General features: G+C 35.4%; 1 protein-coding gene and 1 pseudogene across 2 annotated transcripts in view; one reads left to right on the top strand and one right to left on the bottom strand.

Moving 5' to 3' along the window:
- Positions 1 to 25,871, bottom strand: part of PAPPA2 (pappalysin 2) — a 252,615-nt gene that overhangs the window by 106,489 nt on the left and 120,255 nt on the right. For both annotated transcript variants that reach the window (XM_081824648.1, XM_081824649.1), the window contains 3 exons: positions 25,582 to 25,673; positions 21,620 to 21,810; positions 19,552 to 19,698 (listed from right to left, as the gene is read on the bottom strand). In XM_081824648.1, coding sequence (XP_081680774.1) covers positions 19,552 to 19,698; positions 21,620 to 21,810; positions 25,582 to 25,673 — 430 coding nt within the window. The remainder of the gene's footprint in view (positions 1 to 19,551; positions 19,699 to 21,619; positions 21,811 to 25,581; positions 25,674 to 25,871) is intronic.
- Positions 9,472 to 9,602, top strand: LOC145722424 (U2 spliceosomal RNA; annotated as a pseudogene).

The following is a 25,871-nucleotide window of genomic DNA, read 5'->3' as shown; positions in this document are numbered from 1 at the left end:
GGGGTGGCTGGGTGATAGACATTGGGGAGAGTATTTGCTATGGTGAGCACTATGAATTGTGCAAGACTGTTGAATCACAGATCTGTACCTCTGAAACAAATAATGCAATATATGTTAAGAAAAAAAAAAAAGAAGAAGAAGATAGCAGGAGGGGAAGAACGAAGGGGGGGAAATCAGAGGGTAGACGAACCATGAGAGACGATGGACTCTGAAAAACAAACTGAGGGTTCTAGAGGGGAGGGGGGTGGGAGGATGGGTTAGCCTGGTGATGGGTATTAAAGAGGGCATGTTCTGCACAGAGCACTGGGTGTTATGCACAAACAATGAATCATGGAACACTACATCAAAAACTAATGATGTAATGTATGGTGATTAACATAATAATAAAAAATTTTTTAAAAAAGCTTCATACAATTGCTAGGAGCTAAGTGAACCCTTTAAAAGCCATTTGTAGTCCAATTAGGGGTCAGCAGAAATCAGATTAAGAATACTTGCACTACTGGGGTCCCTGGGTGGCTCAGTTGGATGAACATCCCACTCTTGATTTTAGCTCAGGTCATGATCTTGGGGGTCCTGGGATTGAGATCCATGTCCAGTTCTGTGCTAAGCAGGGAGTCTGCTTGAGGATTCTCTCTCCCTCTCCCTCTCCCTCTGCCTCCCCCCACCTCAAATAAATAAATACCTATTTTTAAAAAATAAAGAATGCTTGCACTATTGGTTGAACCATATGCCTTTTTTGTAGGTGAAAAACTATCAAATATTTCATGTGGCTCACCTAATAATATTGCTATCTCTGTAGATTTCAGAAATTTGACAAGGCAGAGATTCATTCTCAAAATTTCAGGGGATCTTACTTGACTTCCAAAACTAATGGAGGAATAGAGGCTCTGAGACAACTAGCCTCTTGTTACTGAGCTATCTCAGTAGTCTCCATACTTGAAGATGTGAGTTAAAATGGGGAAGAAGTTTTGAACCTGGTTTTACTTCCTATCTCTCTTGGTATTAGTCAAAACACAGCTGATATCCTATGTTATATTCCTTCGTTACATTCCTATGTTATATTACTACTTGTACCCATTGTACAAGTAAGGCTATAAACACCATGAGTTTATGTGATTCTCTTTTCAGAAAAGTGAAGTCAAGTTGTCATTTTGTGAAATGAAGAGGGAACCACCATTATGACCCCCACCATCCAGGGGGAGACATTTGAAAATATATGTCTCAACAAGTCAGTTGAAGGACTCAGATCAGAATCAGCTTGTTGTCTCAATTCCTTCTAACAGCATTTCCTCATCTGTGATTTTAGACACCAGGCTAAGTCTGCAGAGGCAGGCTCTGTGTTAGAAGAGCTTGTGGACTCAGAAGGGGGCTTAGAAAGAGGCAAACCAAATCTGTAGCAGATACTGCAGTGTGGGGGTCCACCGTGAGATCTGGGAGACACCGTGAGACCCCTTCCTTCATGACTGAGCACTCAGCCCACAGCAAGTCTCCTTCTGGAAAGTGCCCTCTGAAGAAGAAAGACTCCAGAAGCTCATGTCACTTCTCTGGAGAAACCCATGTTCAGTGGCCTTTTGATAGGAGTGAGTGGTGTACAAGGTAGGAGAACTCTGGAGGCCAACCCAGTTGCCTGTGGGATGCTGAAACCTTCACGTGGCTGTCTCACAGCCCTTCTCTCTCAGTACTCCCCTGGTTCTTTCACTCCCTCACAGGTGTTGATCTTAGGGAAAGTCCTCAATAAACTTTCAGCATGCAAATCTCCACCTGAGAATCTGAATCCTGGGGACACTTCACACAAGACAAACTCTGAGAATAAGGAAAGGTATTACGGAATATATATGGAGAAGGCTTTCCTGGGAACAATAATGCCTAAGTGAGGGGATGAAGGAGCACACTGTAGAGCCAGGCAAGCTTCCCCCACCTCTGGCTGAAAAACATTGCCATCCCAATTATTCATGAAACTTAGAGTCAGCTAAGATGTCATGTCTAGAGCCTGCAAAAGCTTCCATGTAAAATAAATAAAAAGTTAGTTAGTAGCAATCAGATAGGAAAGTGGAAAATGAGTGCTTTCCCCTCTAGGGATAAACTGTTGAGTCACTGAGAGATGGAATTCCTCTTTCAATGCACTAGGCCAGTTTTTGGTGGAAATGAAAATCATATATACATAGTCACTTTTGCTTTTGCAGGATTCCCAGGGAATGCAGGGATCCATATAGGTTAATTTTCTTTTTTTTTTTTTTTTTTAAAGATTTTATTTATTTATTTATTAGAGAGCGAGCGAGAGAGAAACAGCATGAGAGAGGAGAGGGTCAGAGGGAGAAGCAGGCTCCCCGCTGAGCCGGGAGCCCGATGTGGGACTCGATCCCAGGACCCTGGGATCATGACCTGAGCCGAAGGCAGTTGCTTAACCAACTGAGCCACCCAGGCGCCCCCATATAGGTTAATTTTCTAAACAGAAGATTTTCTTTTGCAAGGCAAGAACTTTTTAGAAATTTCAGTGATGTGTACAGATATAATTCCAATACCTATTATAAATGCTCCTGCCCTCTTAACTGGAGAATCCTGTACTTAACTGAATTTTCACTTGGTAAATTTGAGGCATCACTTTGAACATCGGTTATTTTCCTGAATGCTAAGATAACAATTTTCTAAGGCAGTGCTCTTCAAACTTTAATGTACATACAGATCACCTGAGGGTCTTATTAAAATGCCAATTCTGATTTAGTAGAGCTGAGATTCTGCAGTCCTACCTAGCTCTCAGGTGATGCTGATGCTTTTGGATGCCAACCATATTTTGAGTAGCAAGGCTCTAAAGGCATCAGTAGATATACTTACTTATCTTTGCCCCAGCATTTGATAGCCTAAAACTGCAGTTCTTTTATTATTCATATTTATTATCTCATTCTTTTTTAAACTCACCATCAAGCTGAAATTATAATACATAACTGAAAGGAATCATCTAGTCCAAATACCTCATTTTAAAGCTAAGAAAATTGATGTCCAAGAAGGTTATATGATTTATATAAGGTCATTTGACTGACTAATGGTAAAAATAGGACTTATAATACTGTTCCTCTGAATATAGGTCTTCTCCCAGTTTCTATATCCCCTCCTAATTTGCTGCTCCTTTTCTATAGCAGATTGAAAATTCAGATCATTAATATTATTAAAATTCTAGGTAAAGTAAATAGACTTTAACAAAGGGTTCTGTCAACTTTCCTATGAACAAAGTCAAAGAATCCAAAGTAATGATTGGATTAGTGCCTTCTATCTATGAGCTTTACCTTTTTTGCTAAATTATGAAATCTATTCAGTTTTCTGAATGGTTGAAGCCATCTCTGAATAGACAATTAGTATTCAACTGATTAAATAAAAAAGAATTATAAGTTTTGCCACATTTAGCAAAAACAAACAAAACCAGACAAGATGCTTGCTTAAATGTGAATATCAGAGAAACAATAAATATTTTTGTTTAGTATAAGTATGCCTTGAATATAACACAGGACTTACTTATACTTAAAAATTCTTCATTGTTTATTTGAAGTACTTTTTTTTCTTCAACTCAAAGTTGGCAAGATATGAGAATGCACAATTTTTAAAAAATGAAGAGATAAAAGAAGAAGAGCAGAGAAATTAAAAAAAAAGGAATGGAAGGAAGGATTTTGTAGGTGTTTGTATATAAAGAAAAATAGAGAAAGAAGACATGGTAAGAGTGGTAGATACTTTTGGAAGCTAATGGGGAGTACATATTTCTAATACAGATTGGACCTCAATTTCTGAATGAACAAAGGCTCTTTCTTTAAGTGTTTCCTAATAAAATGCAGGGCCAAGAGAAGAAGAAAAAAAAACTCTAATAATGACAGAGCTGGCACAATAAAAGTTGCTATCCTCTGAAAAATCAGTGGTAGAAACAAACAAACAAAATGCTACTAAAAGTTCCTGATTTTATTTTATTTTATTTTTTTTAAAGATTTATTTATTTATTTGACAGAGAGAGACATAGCGAGAGGAGGAACACAAGCAGGGGGAGTGGGAGAGGGAGAAGCAGGCTTCCCGCGGAGCAGGGAGCCCGATGTGGGGCTCGATCCCAGGACCCTGGGATCATGACCTGAGCCGAAGGCAGACGCTTAACGACTGAGCCACCCAGGCGCCCCAAAAGTTCCTGATTTTAAAAAGAAGTTATGAGTTATTACAAAATACTTAGGGTGGACTGACGATGAAAGCCCTATATGTCAACATTTATTGGCTACAATCAAAGCAGTAAAAATGGGCAAAATTATGGAACAGTGAAAACAAATTATCCAAGTGTTTGACACAAGAAGCTAAAAAGGAACATCACTGTGAATCCAGGCAAACAGGAAGAGAGGAAATAATAGATAAAGATAGAAATCAGTGAATTGGAGAACCACGACTAGAATGAAGAGAAAAATGAACAAAAGTAAAAATTGTTCTTTGAAGAAACCTAGGCATGAGTAATCAAGAAAAACAGGAGAAATCAGAAGGCTTAAAGACACACAATATAAATGGAATGGTAACTATAGCTGAAATAGAGATGAGACAAAGTAAAAATACATTATGAACAATTATCAGCACGAAATTTGAATATGTGGAAGAAATTAGTAAATTTATGGAAATATCCAATAGTCTCCAAAATTGGGAAGAAGAAATTAAACATATTAATAAAAATCAAAGAAAGTTAAATGACAAACATAAACTTTTCCTCAAGCAAACCCCAAACCCAGTTGGTTTTACAGGTGGGTTCTGCTAAATTTTGAAGGAACACATAATCCTTATTTTATACAGGTGGTTTCAGAAAATATAAGAGGGGAAACTACCCAATCAACTTTATGAGGCTTGTGTAATCTGAATATTCAAAAAAAGGAATATATAAACTAATTCCAGAAATAAATACAAATGCAAAAATCCAGGGCGCCTGGGTGGCTCAGTTGGTTAAGCGACTGCCTTCGGCTCAGGTCATGATCCCGGAGTCCCGGGATCGAGTCCCACATCGGGCTCCCTGCTCGGCAGGGAGCCTGCTTCTCCCTCTGACCCTCCCCCCTCTCATGTGCTCTCTGTCTCTCTCATTCTGTCTCAAATAAATAAAATCTTTAAAAAAAAAAGCATAAATCCAAAGCAGAAGATTAACCAATAAAATCCAAGAGCGTATTTAAAATGTAATGTATAATAAGCAAGTAGGTTCACGCCACAAAGACAAAAATGACTTGATATCTAAAAACAAAAAATCTATCAGTATGATTTCAACATAATGATGGATCAAAGGAGAAAAATCATTATGATCATATCAATTGACACAAATCAAGTGTTTGATTCAGTTTAGCTCACATATACCAATATTTTTTTTCAAGAGGCAGAAGAAATGATCTAAGGCTTATTCTAAAATTTATATGGAAAATAAGTGTTCATGAATAATGAATAGCTAATTAAATTTTTTAAATGTGCAAAAAAAAAGTGGAAGGTGGGGACATGCCTACCAGATACGTTAAGGTAGCAGAAGTCATGGTACTAAAAACAGTGTCCTATTGGTGTAAGGAACATGAAAATAGGTCAATGAAATAGAGCAGCATGTTAAAAAAAACAGATTCAAGTCTATTCCAGAAATTAGTATATAATCAACGTGGCACTGTGAATCATCAGAGCAATGATGGAATGTTTTAATGGTTGAGATTAGAAATTGACTTACCATATTTAAGGGAAAAAAACCCTACCTTATTCTATACACAAAAATAAATTTCAATTATGTTAAACACTAAACTTCAAAAGGCAAAACTACAAAATATAAGAAAGTAAAAAAATATTTTTGCAATCTTAGAAAAAACTAATAAATTTGTCTATGTTACAATTAAATAAAAGACGAATACTAAATGCCTGATAATTATTTTTGTAAAGGGGATGCTCTACCTCACTAATGATCAAAGAAAAAATGCACAATATAACAACAAGATATCACTTTGTTCCCATCAGATTTATTAATTTTAGGTAATTAGATAATATTATGTTCATGCAAGGATATGTGGAAATGGATGCACCATTCTCATTTGTCTTGAGTATTAAGTTTAATTTCAAGCCATATCCATATGTACGTCTCTATCTTTGGGTGTATTTCGGGCCATCTTGTTCCATTGATTTGTCTATTTGTTGATATTTTAACCATTATAATTTTGTGACATATTTTGATCCTTGACAGAGTCAGGCCTCCTTCATCACTAAACTTTGGCAGAATTTCCATTAAAAACATTAAAATCAACTTTGTAATTCTTTAAAAGTTTTTTTGTTAGAATTTTTGTTGGGATTATGTGAAGTTTAGGATTTAGGGAGAATCGACCCCCATATGATATTGAGTCCTTCTATACAGGACCAGTTTGTGCCTCTTCATTTATTCAAGCCTTCATTGTATCTTCATATAGATCTTTCATTTTTCTTTTTTAACATTTATTCCTAGATATTTTACTACCTTGATTGCTATTATAAATGAACTATTTTCTTTAATCATATTTTCTCATTGATTGTTGTTTAAAATTAGAGAGCATATTTGCTTTCATCTTAATTTTGTACTAAACCATGATACTAAATGAAATAATTTTCAGGTTGTTTCCTCTTTTCAGATGTCAACTCAATTTATGAGAAAATAATTTGAGTTTTACTTCTCTCACATTTTATGTTTCATTTATTTTGTATCTCATAAAGTATAGAATTCAAAGTCTAGCCTTGGCTGCTATTTCCAGAGAAAGTACAATAACAGTGGTGATATAGGAGTTTCTTCTACTTTATTGATTTCTCCTTTTCTCTGTTATTTCCTTTATACTTTCACTATGACTTTAATTTGATCTTTTCCTAATTAAGACGGAAACTGTGATTATTGATTTTATACTGCTTATTTTCCAAATATAGATATTTAAAGCTATAATTTTCCATGGAAGTACTGTTTTAATCATATCCCATAAATTCTGAAATGTTGTTTCATTATCATTCAGCTCAAAATGTTTTCTAATTTCCCCCATAAAACCTTCTTTGACCTATGGGTCATTTAGAAATGTACTGCTTGATTATCAAGAAATTGGAGATTTCCTAGACATATTGTTATTCATTTCTTATTTAGTACTGTTAAGGTCAGAGAATGTACTCTGTATGAGTGTAATCATTACAAATTTATTAAGACTTGTTTTATGGTCTAGTATATAACCTATTTGGTGAATGTACCATATGCATTTTGCATATGTAGTATTTCTACAAATATCAAAGTAGGTCAAGATACTTGAGAATGATCTTCAAATCTTCTATACTTCTCCTGATCTTTTGTCTACTTGCTACCTCAGTGACTTAGAGATGATAAAAATCTCCAATTATGATTATGGATTTGGCTATTTGTCTATTAGTTTTATCAATTTTTAATTCATTTCCTTTAAGGCTCTGTTCTTAGGTGCTTCAATTTTATAATTAAGATTGTTCAGTAGTTTTGATAAATTGATCTACTTATCACTATAAAACATCCCTCTTTATCTCCAGTAATATTCTATTTTATCAGATATTAGCATAGCACAGCAATTTGCTTATGCTTAGAGTTTACATGGTATATAATTTCTCCCTTTTACTTTCATTCTGCATGTTTTTATTTATTCTTTAAAGATTTTATTTATTTATTTGAGAGAGAGAGAGGATGAGGGAGAGAGAGAGAGCCTGAGAGGGGGGAGAGTCAGAGGGAGAAGCAGACTCCCTGCTGAGTAGGGAACCTGATGTGGGATTCAATCCTGGGACTCCAGGATCATGACCTGAGCAGAAGGCAGTCACTTAACCACTCGCTTAACCAACTGAGCCACCCAGGCGCCCTGCATGTCTTTATGTTTAAAATGTGTTTTCATAAACAGTAGATAATTGATTCTTTCCATCTTATGTATATTGACAATCTCTGCCTTTTACATGGCATTTTTAGAAAAATTTGCATTTAATGTGATCAATAATACAGTTGATTTTAAGTCTACCATCTTGGTATTTGTTTTTTATTAATTAATTGTTTCTTAACTCCTCTTTTCTTGCCTTCTTTTGAGTGAATCAAATTATTTTATTATTCTATTAATCTTCTCTTTTAACTTTCTACCTATAGCTATTTGTGTATATGTATATTTTTTAATGATTGTTCTGGAGACTATAATATGTATATCTAACTTATTACAACCTACATTCAAAAAATATTATTATCTCACAGGGTAAGGACCTTACAGCAATATTACTCCACTTACCACTTGTGCCTTGTGATAATATGTATTATTTCTTCACAGAAGTCAGTCAAGCTGTCATTGAGGTTGCTCAACTTCCTTTTTCACCCACTCATGCTTCCTTCCCTTCTTTTCCACAGATGTTGATACCAAGCCCACTCCTTAATAAACATCCTGCATACTAAACTTCATCTTAATTTAGTATATGTGCTGCCAAAGCGAGCACCTAAGTTCCATTTCAGAATCTACTTTCTAGAGACTCCAATCTGCCACAACCAAAGAAAATGACCAAATCTCCCCCATCTTTGAAAAATTCCTTTTGATGTGGTTTCCACTCAAACTACAGTTCAGCTTTTACAAAGTTTTTCAGGAAGAGGTAGTTTGTGGCTTCTATCCACCTCCCCTTTCAATCTAGCCCAGCCCACAGTCCTACTTACCCACCTCTGTGTTGTGTCATAAGTAGTACAGTAGTCCTCCCTATCTATCCACAGGGGATACATTCCAGTGGACCCCCAGTGGATGCCTAAAACCATAATAGTACCAAACCCTATATATATATGTATGTATTTTCCTGTACATACATACCTATGATAATATTTAATTTATAAATTAGGTACAGTAAAAGATTAACAATAACTAATAATAAAATAGAACAATTATAACAATGTGCTGTAATAAAAATTATGTGAATAACTCTCCCTCAAAATATCATTGTATTTCTTCCTGTGATGATGTGAGATAATAAAATGCCTACATGATGAGATGAAGTGAGGTGAATGACCCAGGCATTGTGACATAGCACTAGGCTACTCCTGATCTTGTGACAATTTGTCAGAGGAGGGTCATCTGCTCTTCAACCACAGTTGACCACAGTAACTAAAACTGCAAAAGTGAAACCACAGGTAAGGGGATACTACTATATTATCAATATGCTCCCAAATTGCCAAGGCTAAGACCTAACATCCCATCATTGATTCATGTAATCACCAAACATTTTGAACATTACAACAAGGAGGTTTTGTGCTCAATGTTTCACATACAACCATAACTACACATGGTTTCTGCCCACAAGGTCCTTAGCGTTCATCAGATGGAGAGGGAGAAACAAGAACAGCAAAGTATACAAATACTATGATAGAAGAGTCTATTGAGGAGGCATATATGAAAAAGTTATCAGTTATACTAAGAAGGCCTTGGGAAAGAAGTTCAGGAAAGGCTGGACTTTATAAAAGAAATAATCCCCATCACTTCTTGGACTTTTGGCTAAGATCAAGTGTAGAATCTGTTCTTATCAGTATAAAAGAAATAATGCTTGAGCCCAATCTTAGAAGATGAATATGTATATCTTGGAGAGATAAAACGGAGAAAGCATTTACAGAGAAAGAAAAAGATAAGTTCCCTACCTGAAAGGTTATGGAGATGTGAAAACCTTGAAATATTCCAGCACTGAAAGCAATCTGTTATGACTAAAATGATTAAGGCCTAGAATGTGTGTGTGTGTGTGTGTGTGTGTGTAGAGGAGTGGTATGGAAGATGGGATAAATGGCAGAATTCAATGAGATAGGGTTTATCTTTATCTCCTTATGTCCAGTCACCAGGTCCTTTTGAGTCTGTTTTGTACTTTACTGTATCTGTAGCATATGAGTTACAACATTCTATCTTCTAGAATATTTGTGTAAACATGCGCACTGCAGTGTATATACCTTAAGGGTAAAGATGGTGACTCATTCAGCTTTGGACCCCTCTATAGTACAATATTTTGTTCATTTTAGGCAATGTTTACTGAGTAGAATTAAAATTGGCACTGTTATGACGCAGAAACAAGGCAAATGTCTATCAGTATCTAGAATATTAGATGGACACATGATACAGAGCCTAGGTCAGCAAACTATTGCTCATGGGCCAGATCTGACTCACTGCCTGGTTTTGTATGGTCTGTGAGCTAAGAATGGTTTTTGCATTTTCAAATGGTTGAAAAAAATCAAAGAAAAACAATGTGAATAACGTGAAAATTTTATGAATTAAAATTTTAGTGTTCATAAATATAATTTTATTAGAACACAGCTATGCTTGATCATTTACATACTGTCTGTGGCTGCTTTCATTCTAAAACAGCAGTGTTAAGTAGTTGTAACAGAGACTGTAAGGCCCACAAACCATAAAATATTTATTTTTCTCTTTATAGAAAAATGTTTCCCAACTCCTGGTATAGAGGAAGGAAACATGGGTTTTGGAATAAGCTATATTTGAATTTGAATCTTATCTGTATCTCTACTATCTATGTTATCTCAAATGTTTAACATCTCTGAGTTTTCAGATAATCATTTTTAGATAAGAAAAAATCATTATCTCTGATAGAGAGCTTGTATGAGAATTAATAAGATACCTGGAACAGAGCAAATCTAAATACATAGGTGTCTCCACACCCTCCCCTCTCCAGGAGTCTGGTGTCACAGTCTTATCTTTGAAATCCAATCAATTAAATATGCAATGCATTTTCTGTTGAAGATTCATATGTAGTGTTTGGCTAGTTGAACCCAAACAAAGAAAAGAAGGAAATTATGGTAAACAGGCTTTAGGTTTTATGTAGCAAAGGTTTTCAGCAGTGGTCCATAATTTATAACTGATGTTTTCAATATTGTATTTAAAATACTATAAGCATGGGGAAGTTTCTGTTAGGATTTCTAACTAGTCCAGCCTGAGTGAGACCATTCCAAATTTAGGACATTTTAGAACAGCCATGAAAATAAACATGAGCATATGATTTTGCATATGTTGATGGGCTCCCTGTGAAACCAAACAACAGATTCTTATTGGATGTCTGCTTCTCAAATTGCTTCATTTGTTGCCTATATTGCTGAGATTCAAAGCACTTTCTGGGAGGAATCATGCCTTCTGTTTCTTTTTCTATCCTCCAATGGCACTTAGAGTTACAATATGCACTTAATAAATCCTATGAACTAGATCCATAGATACATCGTCTTTGAAGAATTTAGAAGAAATCCAACAAAAGAAAAGAAACCTTTCCTCCCAATTCCACATATGTTTCAATTTGCTTTCTTGCTCATGTCATATTCTCATGTTTATCCCCAGTGTTCAATTCTGGGTTTGGCATATCAAGGTGCATAATGAATGCTGACTGAATGAGGCAACATAGTGTAAAGGAATAAATATGGGATTAGAGTTAAGAAGCATGAGTTTGATCTTCAGATTTACCATTTTATTCTTGAGTGATGTAGAAAAAGAACTTTGAGACTGGTTCTTATTTTTCTCATCTATAAAACAGGAAAACACCTACTTTAGCCAAACTCATAGGCTATTGTAAGGATGAAATTAAAAAGTACATGGCAATGTACTTTGTAAACTATAAATGGATTTTAAAATGTACTTATTATGGGGCACCTGGGTGGCTCAGTTGGTTAAGCAGCCAGCCCTTGGTTTCAGCTCAGGTCATGATCTCACGGTCCTGGGATAAAGCCCACATCGGGCTCCTCAGCAGGGAATCTGCTTGAAGATTTCTCTCCCTCTCCCTCTACCCCTCCCCACTCTGAAATAAATAAATAAATCTTTAAAAAATAAAATAATATGTGCTTATTATTGTAAATAATAAAAATCTTCTATGCCACATAAGAGAAAGTTCATACATTTTGGTCAATTGGATCAAGATTAGATAAAACCAAGGAAAACTAAGAGAGACAAGTTACCTCAGTAAAGGACTGAGGACTAAAGTGAGAAATTTGTTGGGAAAGTAGCAAATGAAATGTAATGTAAATGAAATGAAAGATTTTGGAAAGATATTTTCAAGGCTAATGTTTTTCAGTATAGTTGTTTCCTCCTTGTAAAATAAATTTGTCTCTGATCCATTTCATACAAATCATGTGTGTATATGAAACCAAATTAAAGTAAGCTAAAAGAAATAATAGTCAGAAATCCTACAGTCTTCAGAGAACTTGGGGAAACCCCAATGAACTTATTTTTAGAAATCACTCCCTAATTTATTTGGTATTATGTGGATTTGTGAAAACTAAATTTTTTTTTAAAGATTTTATTTATTTATTTGAGAGAGAGAGAATGAGAGACAGCACGAGAGGGAAGAGGATCAGAGGGAGAAGCAGACCCCCAGCCGAGCAAGGAGCCCGATGCGGGACTCGATCCCGGGACTCCAGGATCATGACCTGAGCTGAAGGCAGTCGCTTAACCAACTGAGCCACCCAGGCGCCCAAAACTAAATTTTATTAATAGGTTTGATATATTAACTTAATTTCCAATTATATTAGTGATTTTTTTCTTATACAAGGATTATTACCCCTAGATCACTTGTAGTAAGAATAGGGTACACACCTAAAATATATATGGTAGCTAACTGACATACATTAAAAGAATTCCAGTTGGAGACTTCTGCTTCCAGCTGTGAGGAAGTAGCTTATAATAGAACAAACACTCATGACAAGAAAAATTATAAAGTATGAATAAAGTAAAAAGAAAAATGCTTGGAAACGCGTGAAAGAAACCATAGCAGTCAGGACTGAAGAGACTTGAAAAGCAAGAAACCACATTGAAGGTAACCTCACATTCTGTGCCACTTTTGTCACTGAGATATTTTTCAAATTCTAAGCTCTGCAGAATAAGAGTATAAGAAACTAGGCAGAAATTCGTGGGTCAGAGGCTAAAAAGCTAAGCAGTTTTTAGCAGACACATACTTCTGAGGAAATAGAAATTTGTACTTCAGAAAATATCAAGATGGAGGGCCTGATCTAAGCTTTTAATTGAGACCCCTGAAAGGCTAGGGCTTAGGGAAAAAAGGGAAAAATGAAATATATCAGGGCTCACTAATACAGAAGCATAAGCTTGAGTCATCTTAATTACTGATTGGATTAAGGTGTTCTTTCCCAAATCTTATTACATGTTTTTTTAAAAAAAGTAAATGATCTTGAAAGAAAGATATCATTAGCCATAATCTCCACAATCTCTATGATAATTTAGTAAAAACATTATTCAGTATGAAAGTAGATAAGACTAAATGAATGAAAATAAAGAGAAGAAACTGTCATCATAAACAGACCTCAGGTCACCAAGATATTGATATTATCAGACACAGACTTGACAATTATAGTGATTAATATATTTTTAAAAATAAACTATAGGATAAAGAATTTCAGACAAAATGAGAATCTATAGAAAAAGTTAAATAGTAATTCTAGAATTAAAAATACAATAACTGAAATTAATAATTTAATAAACAGTATAACAGCTGTTGGAGTAAAAGTTATGATTAGTGAAACAGAAGAAATATCAGTATAAAATAACCAGACTTCAGCATGAAGAAAAAGGGAAAGAAATGAAGAAGAAAAAGGATAAAAGATACACAGCAAAAAGGTCTAATGTATGTATATCTGGTATCCAAGAAAAAGAAGAAAGTGTAAATGGGCAAGTAGAGACATTAAGTCACAGATTCAAAAAGCTTGACAAAGCCTTAGCCACATATATACAAAGAAAAAACAGGGCTTGGAACATCATAGTAAAAGTGCTGAAGGCAAAACACAAACAGAAAATACTGAAAGCACCAGAAAATAAAAGACATTGCCTTCTATATGTTAAGAAAAAAATAGAAGAAGAAGGTAGCGGGAGGGGAAGAATGAAGCGGGGGAAATCGGAGGGGTAGACGAACCATGAGAGAGGATGGACTCTGAAAAACAAACTGAGGGTTCTAGAGGGGAGGGGGGTGGGAGGATGGGTTAGCCTGGTGGTGGGTATTGAGGAGGGCACATTCTGCATGGAGCACTGGGTGTTATGCACAAATAATGAATCATGGAACACTTCATCTAAAACTAATGATGTAATGTATGGGGATTAACATAAGAATAAAAAAAAATAAAATAAAATAAAAAATAAAAAATAAAAAAAAATTTAGTTCTAATCCCATGAGCAAAAAAAAAAAAAAAAAAAAAGTCATTGCCTTCAAAGTAATATATATCAGATGTACAGCTAACTCTCCAAAGAAAGTATGAAAGTGAAAAGACACTGGAATAACATCTTTAGGCTGATGAAAGAAAACAACTGGCCACTTAGAATTCTATACCAGGCAAAGATACCCTTTGAAAAATGAATGTCAAATAAAGATATTTTCAGCCACACAAAAACTAAAAGAATTCATTGCCAGTACACTCACATAAAAAGAAACAATAAATGGGATTTCTTCAAGTTAAATAAAAATGAGGAAAGCACAGAAATTAGAAAGGTCTGAAGAGCACTGGACAGGGTAAATATTAGCTATTTTTAAATCATATTAACTTTAAAAAGCCAGGAAGTAGTAAATGGAGGTAGAGTATTCTAAGGTAGTCATTGCTTATGAAATTATGCGAGCTCTAATTCATAGCAGACTCTAACCAGTTAAAGATACATGCTGCAATCTCTAGAATAACCACTTAGAGAATAAAATAAAAGTATGACTAACAAAAGGTATAGCTATACTAATATCAGGCAAAGTTTACAGTAAAGCAGGAATATTCTTAGAGATAAAAAGAGGCATTTCTTAATGTTAAAAGAGATAATCAACCAGGAAGATATAGAAATTCTAAAATTATACACTGACAGTCCTGATTTTATACATGCACAAGTTCCCATATGCACAAATATCAATTATCACAATTTAGTTATATAACACCAGAGTCCCAATGATAGGATTTAAATTACAATTAGCACAATATATTAATTGTAAGTACAGGAAGTACAAACTTCACTAATAGTCTTTCAATCCACAAATCACAATGATCAGTGACCAATCACTTCTTTCAAAGTCTGTCACTGATTGGTCACTGTGTATCTGTTATCCAGTTAATGCAGAGACAGAAAAGTGTGTAGTTGTGTTGCCTCCTTGTTTCTCAGTGATAAACCTACAAGACATTTTACAAAAATGGGTAATTGAAAGGGGGAATTGGCCAATAAGGATGAACGTGTAGGAAAAAAAGTGATAATGCTGGAGGAGAAATGTGAACTAAAGGTAAGCAGAGTTATAGAAGAAAAAGCTGATGGGTGGGAATGTCAATTCTGCTGCCAATTGGAGGGACTCTAGAGATGCAGCCAGAGGGACTTAGTGAAAGTAAAATTATCAACATAAATGAGAAAAGTGGTTGTGACAAATAGGATGAAGATGTCCCAGAGGAAGTGATGCCAAGAAAAAATTCACATTAAAAGAACTCTCAGAGATATTTCATAACATTGAAAGTGCAAAGGATAAAATGTTGGAAGTTGATCCAAACTTAGAATGGAATATGACAATTCACAAAGGCATAAAAAAACTGCTAGCTTTGTAATGTAAGTCATATGATGAAAAAGTCAAGTGCTGTTCAAACTACTGTTGGTAACATTTTTACAATGAAAGGAAACACTTTAATTCTCTATGTTTTTAAATGTTTTATATTATAATGAACTAAATAAATACCAGTTCTACTATTTAAAAATTTGTCCTTCACATGAGTTTAACATTGTGGCAAAAACTTTGAGTTCATGTAACAAATTACAATTTTTCCTCATTGATTATTAAGTTTGCTTTGCATAAATTTAGTTTGCATGATCATTTTGAGGTTCCACACTACCACACAAAGTGAGAATTGTGTGTATATTTAATAAGATAGCCTCAAAATGTATAAATCAAAAACTGATAAAAAATAAAGGAGAAATAGACAAACCCAAGATTATAGTGGGAGTTTCTAAAACATATCACTCATTAACTGATAGAAACAGTACACAGAATATCAAGAAAATATATCTATATATACAAAATATATATGATATAGAAACTTTCAACATGATGATGGGTGAATTTGATTTATCTTAAATATATAGAATGCTCTATCCAATAATTTCAGAGTACATATCCCTTTCAAAGTACAGGTAATATTTACCAGTATTGACCATACACTGGTCCATAATTCAAGGCTCAACAAATTACAAAGGATTGGAACCATACAAGATATACTCTTTGACCACAGCAACTTCACCCTAACCCTAACCCTAACCCTAACCCTGAGAATCAAAAACAAAAAGGTAACCAGAAAATCCACAAATGTTTAGAAGTTAAACAGCACACTTGTATATAATGCAGTGGTCAAAAAAAAAAAAAAAAAAGAAAGAAATCAAATGAAAATTGCAAAAATATGTTTGAACCAAGTGATAACAGAAATAAGATAATGCAAAACTTTTAGGATGTCACCAAAGCCATGCTTATATATGGAAATATTTAAGGAAATATATGGCCTTAATACACATATTAAAAAAGAAAAGAAGCCAAAAAATAATTATCTAAGCATCATCTCAAGTTATTAGAAAAAGAAGAGCAAGTTAAATACAAACATAAAAGAAAGTAAATAATGAAAATAAGAGCACATGAGTATGTTCTTTTTTTAATTATTTCCTTCCTTTTAGGTTTATACGTATACATTCCTTTTATCTATATGTACATACAGATATATGGATATGCACATAGACTATACATATTTTCTTTGGCTCGTTCTATAAAAAGATTAATAAAACTAATAAACCTTTAGCAAGACTGACCAAAAATAAATAGAGAAGCCAAAATGTAACAATATCATGAGTGAAAAAATTTCTAGAGGTGGAAACATTACAAAGAAAATAAGAGAACATTATAGAAAACTTAATGCCAATAAATTCAAATTTTTAGGAAAAAAATGCACAAATTACTTGAAAAACCCAACTTACCAAAATTGACCTAAGAAGAAATAGAAAACCCAAATTCTTCTACATTTGTTTTAAAATTTTAACTCATAATTTAAATTTTTTCTCAAAGAAAACACAGGATCATATAGCTTTACTGATGAATACCTCCAGAATTAGCACCAACTTTACATAACATATCCCATAACTAGCGGGGAAAAAAACTTTTTAGAAGTCAATCATAAAACTTGATAAAACAGTAAAATAAAATTTAAAAATAGGAGTCAAGCTCTAATGAACAAAGATGAAAAAACACTTAAAATATTCACAAACAGAATCCAAAATTATTGACAAAGGATTATACATTTTATATATGTATATATATAAAACAACTCCAAGTTGTTATTTTTTTTTCCAGGTATGTAAGCTTAGTTTAACATTTAGAAGTTTATCAAAGTAAGTCAAGACTTTGGCAGAACAGAAGACAACCTAATATGATCAACTCAACAGATGCAGAAAAAAGCATTTGATAAAATTCAACTCCCTTCTCTCAGAAAACTATAAAATATTAAGAGAAATTAAGGAAGACAAGTAATTGAAGGAATATATTAGAAGACTCAATATTTTGTCTTTTTTTTTATTATGTTATGTTAATCACCACACATTACATCATTAGTTTTTGATGTAGAGAAGACTCAATATTTTAAAGAAAAACTCTCCCCAAATTGACTTAAAGTTTCAATGATATCCCAATCAAAATTACATCAGGGTTTTTTTTTTTCCATATGTGGAAATGGAAGCTGGTTCCAAAGTTAATATAAAAATTCAAAGGACCAAGAACAGCTAATGTAATCTGGAAAAAAAAGGAACAAAGTTTTAGGGCTTAAATTATCCAATTTTAAGATTCACCAAAAATGTGCCATAATTTAGAGTATAATATTAAAGCAAGAATATAAAGACCAGTAAAACAAAATATAGAATCAATAAATGAACCAAATACATATTGCTAGTTGACTTATGACAAAGGTGCACAGCGCAACACAGTGGGAAAAAGAAATTTTTAGTTTGAATAAGAGTGGTTCTAGATGTATTGCATATCCATAGGGGAAAAATTCTTGATCTTTACCTCACACAATATATAAAAATTCCAGATGGTTTGTAGACCTATATATGGAAGGTAAAATAATAACATGTCTAAAAGATAATACAAGAGGGCATCTGGGTGGCTCAGTTGGTTAAGCAACTGACTTCAGCTCAGGTCATGATCCTGGAGTCCGGGGATCAAGTCCCACATTGGGAGATTGCTTCTCCCTCTGACCCTCCCCCCTTTCATGCTCTCTCTCTCTCTCAAATAAATAAAATCTTTTTAAAAAAAGATAATACAAGAAAGTATCTTTGTGACAGGCAAAGATTTCTTAATACCATACTTAATACCATAATGAAAAGCACTTAACCATAAAGGGAAAGAAAGATAAACTGGACTTTTGTAAAATTTAGACATTCTATTTGTCTAAAGATACCACAAAAGTAAGAAAAAGTAAGCCACAATATTGGAACATACTAAATAACATATAACCAAAAAAGGATTACATTCAGAAACTTGTAAAGAAATCACATAAATGAAGAAGAAAATGACAGATAACCCAAACAAAATTGGGCAAAAGATTTGAATATGTCCTCCAGGAAAAAAAAGAAAAGAAAAGAAAAAGGATATACAAATGGCAGTATACATTTAAAAAACTCATTAGTTGACATGTAAAAGCAATGGACACCACTGAGGGGACACTTTTATATGCCCAACAGCATGACTAAAATTAAGACTTGACATACCAAGTATTGGTGAAAATGTGAAGCATCTGGAATACTCATAAGCCCCTGGTGGGAGTTTAAATTAGTACAACCACTGTGGAAGCTTATTTGGAATTATCTAGTAAAGCTTGTCATCTGCATACCAATGATCTAGCAGTTCCAAATACACCCAACTGTTTATATACATTCACCAAAAGAAATGTATAGAAATGTTTATAGCAGAATTATGCATAATACCGTAGAGAAAAACTAGAAATAACCTCAAAGTCCATCCATATGGATAAATAAATTGTGGTGTATTCATACACTGGAATGGTACACAGCCATAGAAATGAACTCTACTGCTAAATGCCACGGCATTCTTACAAACAGAATGCTGAGTAAGAAGGAATGACACACAAAATTACACACTCAAGTGTTTCACACAAAGTTCAAACACAGGCAATCTCTGATGATATAACTTAAAAGAGTAGATGCCTCTGTGGTATCATGACCGAGAAGGGCAAGGATAATGCTTTATGGGGTGATCACTACTCTGTTTCTTGATCTGTGTGATGGGTGAAGAGGATGTTCACTCTGTAAAAATGTATGGATCTGTGCATTTCTGATGTTTGCATTTTTCTGTGTATATGTTACACTTTGATAAATGGATTTACTTACAAAGAAAGAAGTCCAAAATTCAAAAAGAGGTGAAAATAAATTCAAAATATTAAAGATGTTGAGAAAAACAAAAGGAAATTTCCTGACAAGCCATTGCAACGTATCATTTTACACACACACACACACACACACACACACACACACTATCCATTCACAAAAAACCATTTGGGTCACTTACTTTTAGCCACACCTCATCCTCTCTCTCCAGGCTACCTTCTGTCTGCTCACTTCTTTTATCCTGAGGTCTATTTCCATTGGTGACACAGGGAAACCAGCCAGTAAGGGGATAGTGCTCTGGTGAATCTGGATGGTATGATGTGCAAATCTGAAATGCAATTTCAACCAAAAAGTAAAGGTGGAGGGTGAAAGATAAGTAAAGACAATGAAACTCTGTAGCTCAAAACCAAAATTTTCCTCTCTTTGTGAGTACTTAATGATTACTGGCAGAAAACTTTTCTTAGTGTAGAAGAATGCTCTCTGCTAGCCTCAGGATATAACTTTTCTGGGTAGAAAAACACACATGATAACCCTCAGCCCACCATAAACCCAGAGAACTTGCCCTATGAACAGTCCTGGCTCATTTCAGGCAACTGCTCCTAGAATCAGCCACAGACGTCTGTCCAAGATGATGGTTATATCCTTACCAGGCAGGATCCACCAGTCCCGGCAGTGAGGCTACTGAGTTAGGGAGCCACTGAGCATTCAGCTGGGTTTAGAAGCCAGGGAACAGAAACTCCAGAAAATTTCTCCTAGTTAAGGAAGTTAGTTAAGGAAGACAGACAAGCTAGACGACAAGCAACTTCAGAGAGCTGTTACTAACTCAGAATCTTCCAACTTCCCTGGCTTCCTGTCCTTGGGCACCAAGAACTCTTGAGAAAGATGACAGATTTCACTGTAGAAGTGTGGCAGACACGGCTACTTGCCTCCCCCATATCCATTTCCCCTTACTTTCAAACTCTGATTTTGTTCAAGAGGGCAGTGAATCTAGTTAAAAATGCTCATCTCCTCAGACGCCTTTACAACTGAGGGTGATGAAGTGACCTGGGTATGACCAATAAAATGTTGATGGAAATCTGTAGTATTAAACTTCCAAAAAAGCTGCCATGATTTTCCCAATAAAAAGGGAAAGACTCAGTTAGCATATACCTATTTCCCTGTGAACTTCCCCCATCTTCCTGCCTGGAATGCTGACGTCATGCCTGGAGGAGTCATCTTATGAGGAGGAGGAAGGAAGCTGCAAGCCAAGGATAGAAAGAGCTAGAATCTAGAAGATGCCTGGGTCCTTGAGGAGTTTCTTGAACTAGAGCACCAGCTCTGGCTGGTTCCTCAATTTCCTGGGGGTGTCTGCTTAAGTATAAAATCCAGTGATTTCATCCTGGCCTAAAATACCTAGAGAGCTTAATCTCACTTCTGTTGAAAGAACGGTATTGCTTATTGTTATGATGAATGGAAGAGTTTAGTTGGCAATGGATGCATCTAGAATAGTACCCAAAAGCCAAAGCCCTTAATCTTCTTTTCAGTATTGAACTATAATTCACAGAAGTCAGTCCTTAAAGTCCTCAGAGGATCTCCTATTTATTTAGGTGGAGATTCATAGAAAATTGTATACCTAAGGATTTGTTTTTAGTACTAACTGTAGAATTTCTTCAAGAATAACAATTCTTTAAATTGAGTTATACTTTGATCTTTAATATATTTAAATTCCATTTGATCCTTGTAATAAACATATTGAGTTAAATCCAAAAGTTATTACTATGACCCATTTTATATATGAGAACATTGGGGCCCGGAGAGGTTAAGTGACCTGTCAAACCTCGCTTAGTAATAATAATAGTAATACTGGTGAATTCAGTATTGTAATCCAGGCATTCTGACTCTTTACTACTTCTTTTTCTTCTTTTTAAAATAAATCCTCCCATACACAAAGATCAAGTGTAATTTCTGGTATTTATATATTTGAGATTAATTTTGAGATGCTCTGTATCCCTTAGAGTTAGTTACTGCACAGCCAAAGGCTCCTGGATGAAACCTAGTGCGGGTAAGTAGGGTATGGGGGCGGGGGGGTGGGGGCGCGGAGAGGAGACTTAATTGCCAGCCTAGCAGTGTCCCATTTAACGTTACCTTATTCTGAGTTCAGTAGGGACTAAATTTGATATCAAAGACAGGAGAGAATGTAAGCCCCCATAAAGCATCTGAGAGAGAGCAATTCTGCTCAGCCTTAACTCAATTCTTCTGGCTTGATTTACCATTGAATGAGGTTCTCCAGTTACCAAGGAAGCAGGACACTTCTTGTCTTCATGAGAGGAGTAAGCTTGGGTGGCCCATTGATCCAGGTATCCTTTGGGAGTATAGAGGCCACAGTCTATGATGCTGGTTTCCTTCTCAAAAGGTTCACATATCCCATCTCCCTCATATATGTAACATAGGCTTGGCTCCCCTGCCAAAAAATATTGTATGTTTAAAAAAGTGTTGTTATATATGTCATGCAAAAATCATTATATTTTTTCTCTAATCCATGAAAGAGAATCCTGCTACTGTCAGCAGGTCTAATGCTCACCCCAAACATGCAGACAACACACACACACACACACGCACGCACGCGCATACACATGTGCAAGGAAAAAGGATCCTTTTTCATGGGGAGAGGAGTAGACTCCATCTGTATAATAAAACGTATAGAAAGTGGTGGGATTTGTGAACAAAGAATAGGGAGAAAAAAGTAAGCTGGAGGTAGAAAGAAATGTTAAGGCATCATTGAACAAGAACCTGAGGGAAGAAGGAGCTAAAAGAGCAGTAGATAAAAGAAGAAAGAGAAGTTAAAGAAATGGTATGATGTGTTATGCACTTGGATCCCCTTCATGGTTTTTGAAATATTAAAGTAGTTGAGGAATTTGTTTTCAATTACTCTTTGTGGAGGAATTCTTTCTTCAACTAAGTATGCCACAGCTCGGACACGGACAATATGGGCACTGGGTTTTCAAGGCTTACATAGGTCTTTCCTTTAGACTTACAACAACCATGTGGGGTGGGCAATTTTTGTTTGTATCATACATGGGAAACATTTTGCCAAAGGTCCCTTGATACACGAGCAATAGAGCTTGTATTTGAGCCAGGTCCACAGAAGGCAGGTTCATGGGGGTTTCCATCAAGCTGAGGCAGAGGCACTGTCTTCAAGAGCAAACAGGTGAGGAGTGAGGCTGTACGCAAACCTGTTGGACTACTGTGCAGCGAGCTTGTATTCCCTGGACAAGTCCCACCTTGCTCCCAGGATAACTCCGCCTAAGTGAACAGTACCAACTACAGTACATAACTAGCTTTCTTCAAGTGTGGAAATCTAAGGTGCAATCAGAAAGCCACTTATTAAGTTCTACTGATTTTTCTACCAAAATGTAGGACAATGAACATTAGTAGCATGATTCTAATCTCCTATTTCCACTTAAAATAATAGGACGTGAAAATAATATCAAGATTTGAAAATCAATCAACATATAGGTACACATTCAGTACCATCATTACTAAAATTTACTGTTACTATACCATTCTTGTTATTTTTCATTCTTCACAATACCACAGGGATATTGAAATGATTTTTCAGTGGCTTATCAACATGTAGCTACTAATTATTTTCCTTCATAATTTCTTCCAGTCTAAGACCCTTCTGTGGTAAATCTGTCTCTACTTGCCAGGAATAAGCCAATGTTCTTGGACTTGGTTCTAAGCCTATTTGGGGTTTTAAACTCCTGCATTCCATCAAACCCATGGTCTTCCCAAATCACTCCCCCAAAACCAATATATATGCACATATATGTATATACACATGTACATGTGTTCATGTACATAATCATGTGTGTTTATATGTATGTTTGCATGTATTTTTATGTGTATATATTTTACAATATATTTTATAATGTGTATATATTTTACAATATATTTTATAATGTGTATATATATGTTTTGTTTCTCTATTTATAACACAGTGAATGCTTCTTCTATTTTTTTTTACCATGGACTTAAAATTTTTGCCTGTTTTTTCAAGCCCATCTAAAAATAACAGACCACTTTTAAAACACATTTCACAATAGTTCCTTCAAACCTAATCTTTTTTTAAAAAAAGATTTATTTATTTACTTTAGAGAGAGAGCATGCATGAGCCAGGGGAGGGGTATGGGGAGAGGGAGGGAAAGAGAGAGAGAAGAAGACTCCCCGTTGAGTGTGGAGCTCATGTGGGGCTTGATCTCACAACCCTGAGATCTGACCTGAGCCAAAGTCAAGAGTTGGACGCTTAACCAACTGAGCCACCCAGGCACCCCTCTAACCTAATCTTTTAAGAAATAATGGAATATATGCTTAGCATACTATGAGCTTATTATACAATGAAACAGAAGTCTAACTGTGGAATAGATCCTTTTAGCCTTACCCTGTAAAGTTAAAATAATTTAGACATAGTCTTACTGGATTTGGAGGCTAAGGAAATAAGAGCCAAATGTAATGGAATCAAATGTGTTAGAAACAAAGCAAGGTGGGCTCTTAAGTTAAATGAGGCTTGGGCTGTACTAGAGAAGACACAGCATTTGGAGAATATATGTGTGTGTGTGTGTATATGTGTGTGTATTCAACATAAGCCCATTATGTTACCAAAAAAACCCCAAAAAACAAAAAAAAAACCACAGTGCAAACAGAGGTGGCATTAACAAATACTTGTGTACAGAAGAGGGGAGGTAATCGGTTCAGTGTATTCTGCATAGCCAGACCACATCTGGAGTATTGAATTCCTTTCTGGGCACTGACCACACAAAACATGCCAGGTTAGGGTAAATAAGAATGGGTCTGGAAACCTAATCACATGAGGGGATGTTTGGATTGGAAAGGAGAATAATGGGGAGGCATTTCAAATATCTGCATGGTAGTCAAATAAAACAGGGGGAAGAAATTATCCTCTGTAGTTTCACAGCAAGGAAAAAGCACTTGATTAAGCATTAGGAAGCTGAGCTCCAGTGCTGGCCTGCAAAGCTTTGCTGTATGCCTGTGGATGAGTCACTACAATGCTCTGAGCCTCAGTTTCCAAACCAGAAAAAGGGAGAAGAATTTTATAACAGATAAAGCCATTCCTAAGTAGAATGGTGCATTTCAAGGTGTGTCCTTCACTGCTCGTAGTATGTAAGCAGGAGCTAGAGGCCCCTCTCTCAAGAACTGGCAGAAGAGATTTCTATATGGGAAGGATGCTGGACTCCAAATCGCTGTTAGACTATATACAGGAAGGAATCAGGGTATCTATCAGACTCATGGTACATGGCAGATACTGAATATGGTTTATTAGATGGATGGATGGAAGACTACTAAGATTCTATAATTTTATGATCCTGCTCTAGATAGCAGAGTCATTTGTGTGTTCTATCCAGTATTTAACACCTTAATAAATTATACATAATTATAATCATATCCTCCTTTACCTTGAGATTTAGAGGCATTAAAATATTTTTCAATGCACTGCTCTTTAAAATAACTTTGGTGAATGGTTATGTTCCATTAAAACACGGCAATGTATGCAGATGGTAATTTAAAAAAATAATCTACGTGTTAGAAGCCCACTGATGATGTCTTTAACCAGAATTGGGAGAAGTGTTCTGGAGAGCCTTCCTGTGTGGCAAGAACCTAGAGTCAAAGCCACCTAGTGATAATTTATTACTAGTGATTTTCCAGGATTAAGCAGTGTTAGGACCCCCTGTCATCTGTCATGATCTTATCTATTAAGCACAACCACCAAGAGGTACCTTGTACTCCCTTTGGCTTAGAATGTTTCCTACGCTGATTTTGATGTAGAACCTCTATGATTGTACTGCTTGGCTGATGCTTTGATGTTAGACATGAGGACCCAAGAGCAACTGGTAACATTAATCAAGGAGGCGATGTAACCCAGTGGTTTCACATGTAGATCCTAGAGCCTCACTTCCTTGGTTCAAATCCCATATAAGAGAAAGCAAGTTATTTGAACCCTCTGTGCCTCAGTTTAGTCTCTTCATACTTAATGTAGGGACTAAATGAAATGCTATATGTGAAACAGCTAATGCCTGGCACACAACAGACACATCAAATATCATTGTTATTAGCATCTCACTATATGTTACAGGATATTAAAAGCTCAGGGAAATAAGACACAGAGACACCTGCAGAAATAGGACATAAGCCTAGGGGGCGCTCCTCAACCCACCTGCACAGTGGAAGCCTTCCTCCAGCTGGCACGCCCTTGAGCAGCCATCTCCGCTCAGAAGGTCCCCATCATCACACTCTTCTCCCAGGCTCCTGGAAAGTAAAAATATACATTCTTATATACATACATATATAAAATAGTTTTTCTTGTTTAGTTACCATTATTTTAAATTCTTAAAATTCCCAATTACATATTAAGAAGTACGAGTTGGAGAAAAGCAGGAGTTAAAAAAAATGCTTTTACAGGGCGCCTGGGTGGCTCAGTTGGTTGAGCGACTGCCTTCGGCTCAG

Source organism: Leptonychotes weddellii, chromosome 6 (assembly GCF_054177405.1).
Source record: "Leptonychotes weddellii isolate Sample4059 chromosome 6, ASM5417740v2, whole genome shotgun sequence".
NCBI classification, from domain to species: Eukaryota; Metazoa; Chordata; class Mammalia; order Carnivora; family Phocidae; genus Leptonychotes; species Leptonychotes weddellii.
Note: the sequence above shows the minus strand (reverse complement) of the source record. Positions and strands in the feature narration are given on the sequence as shown.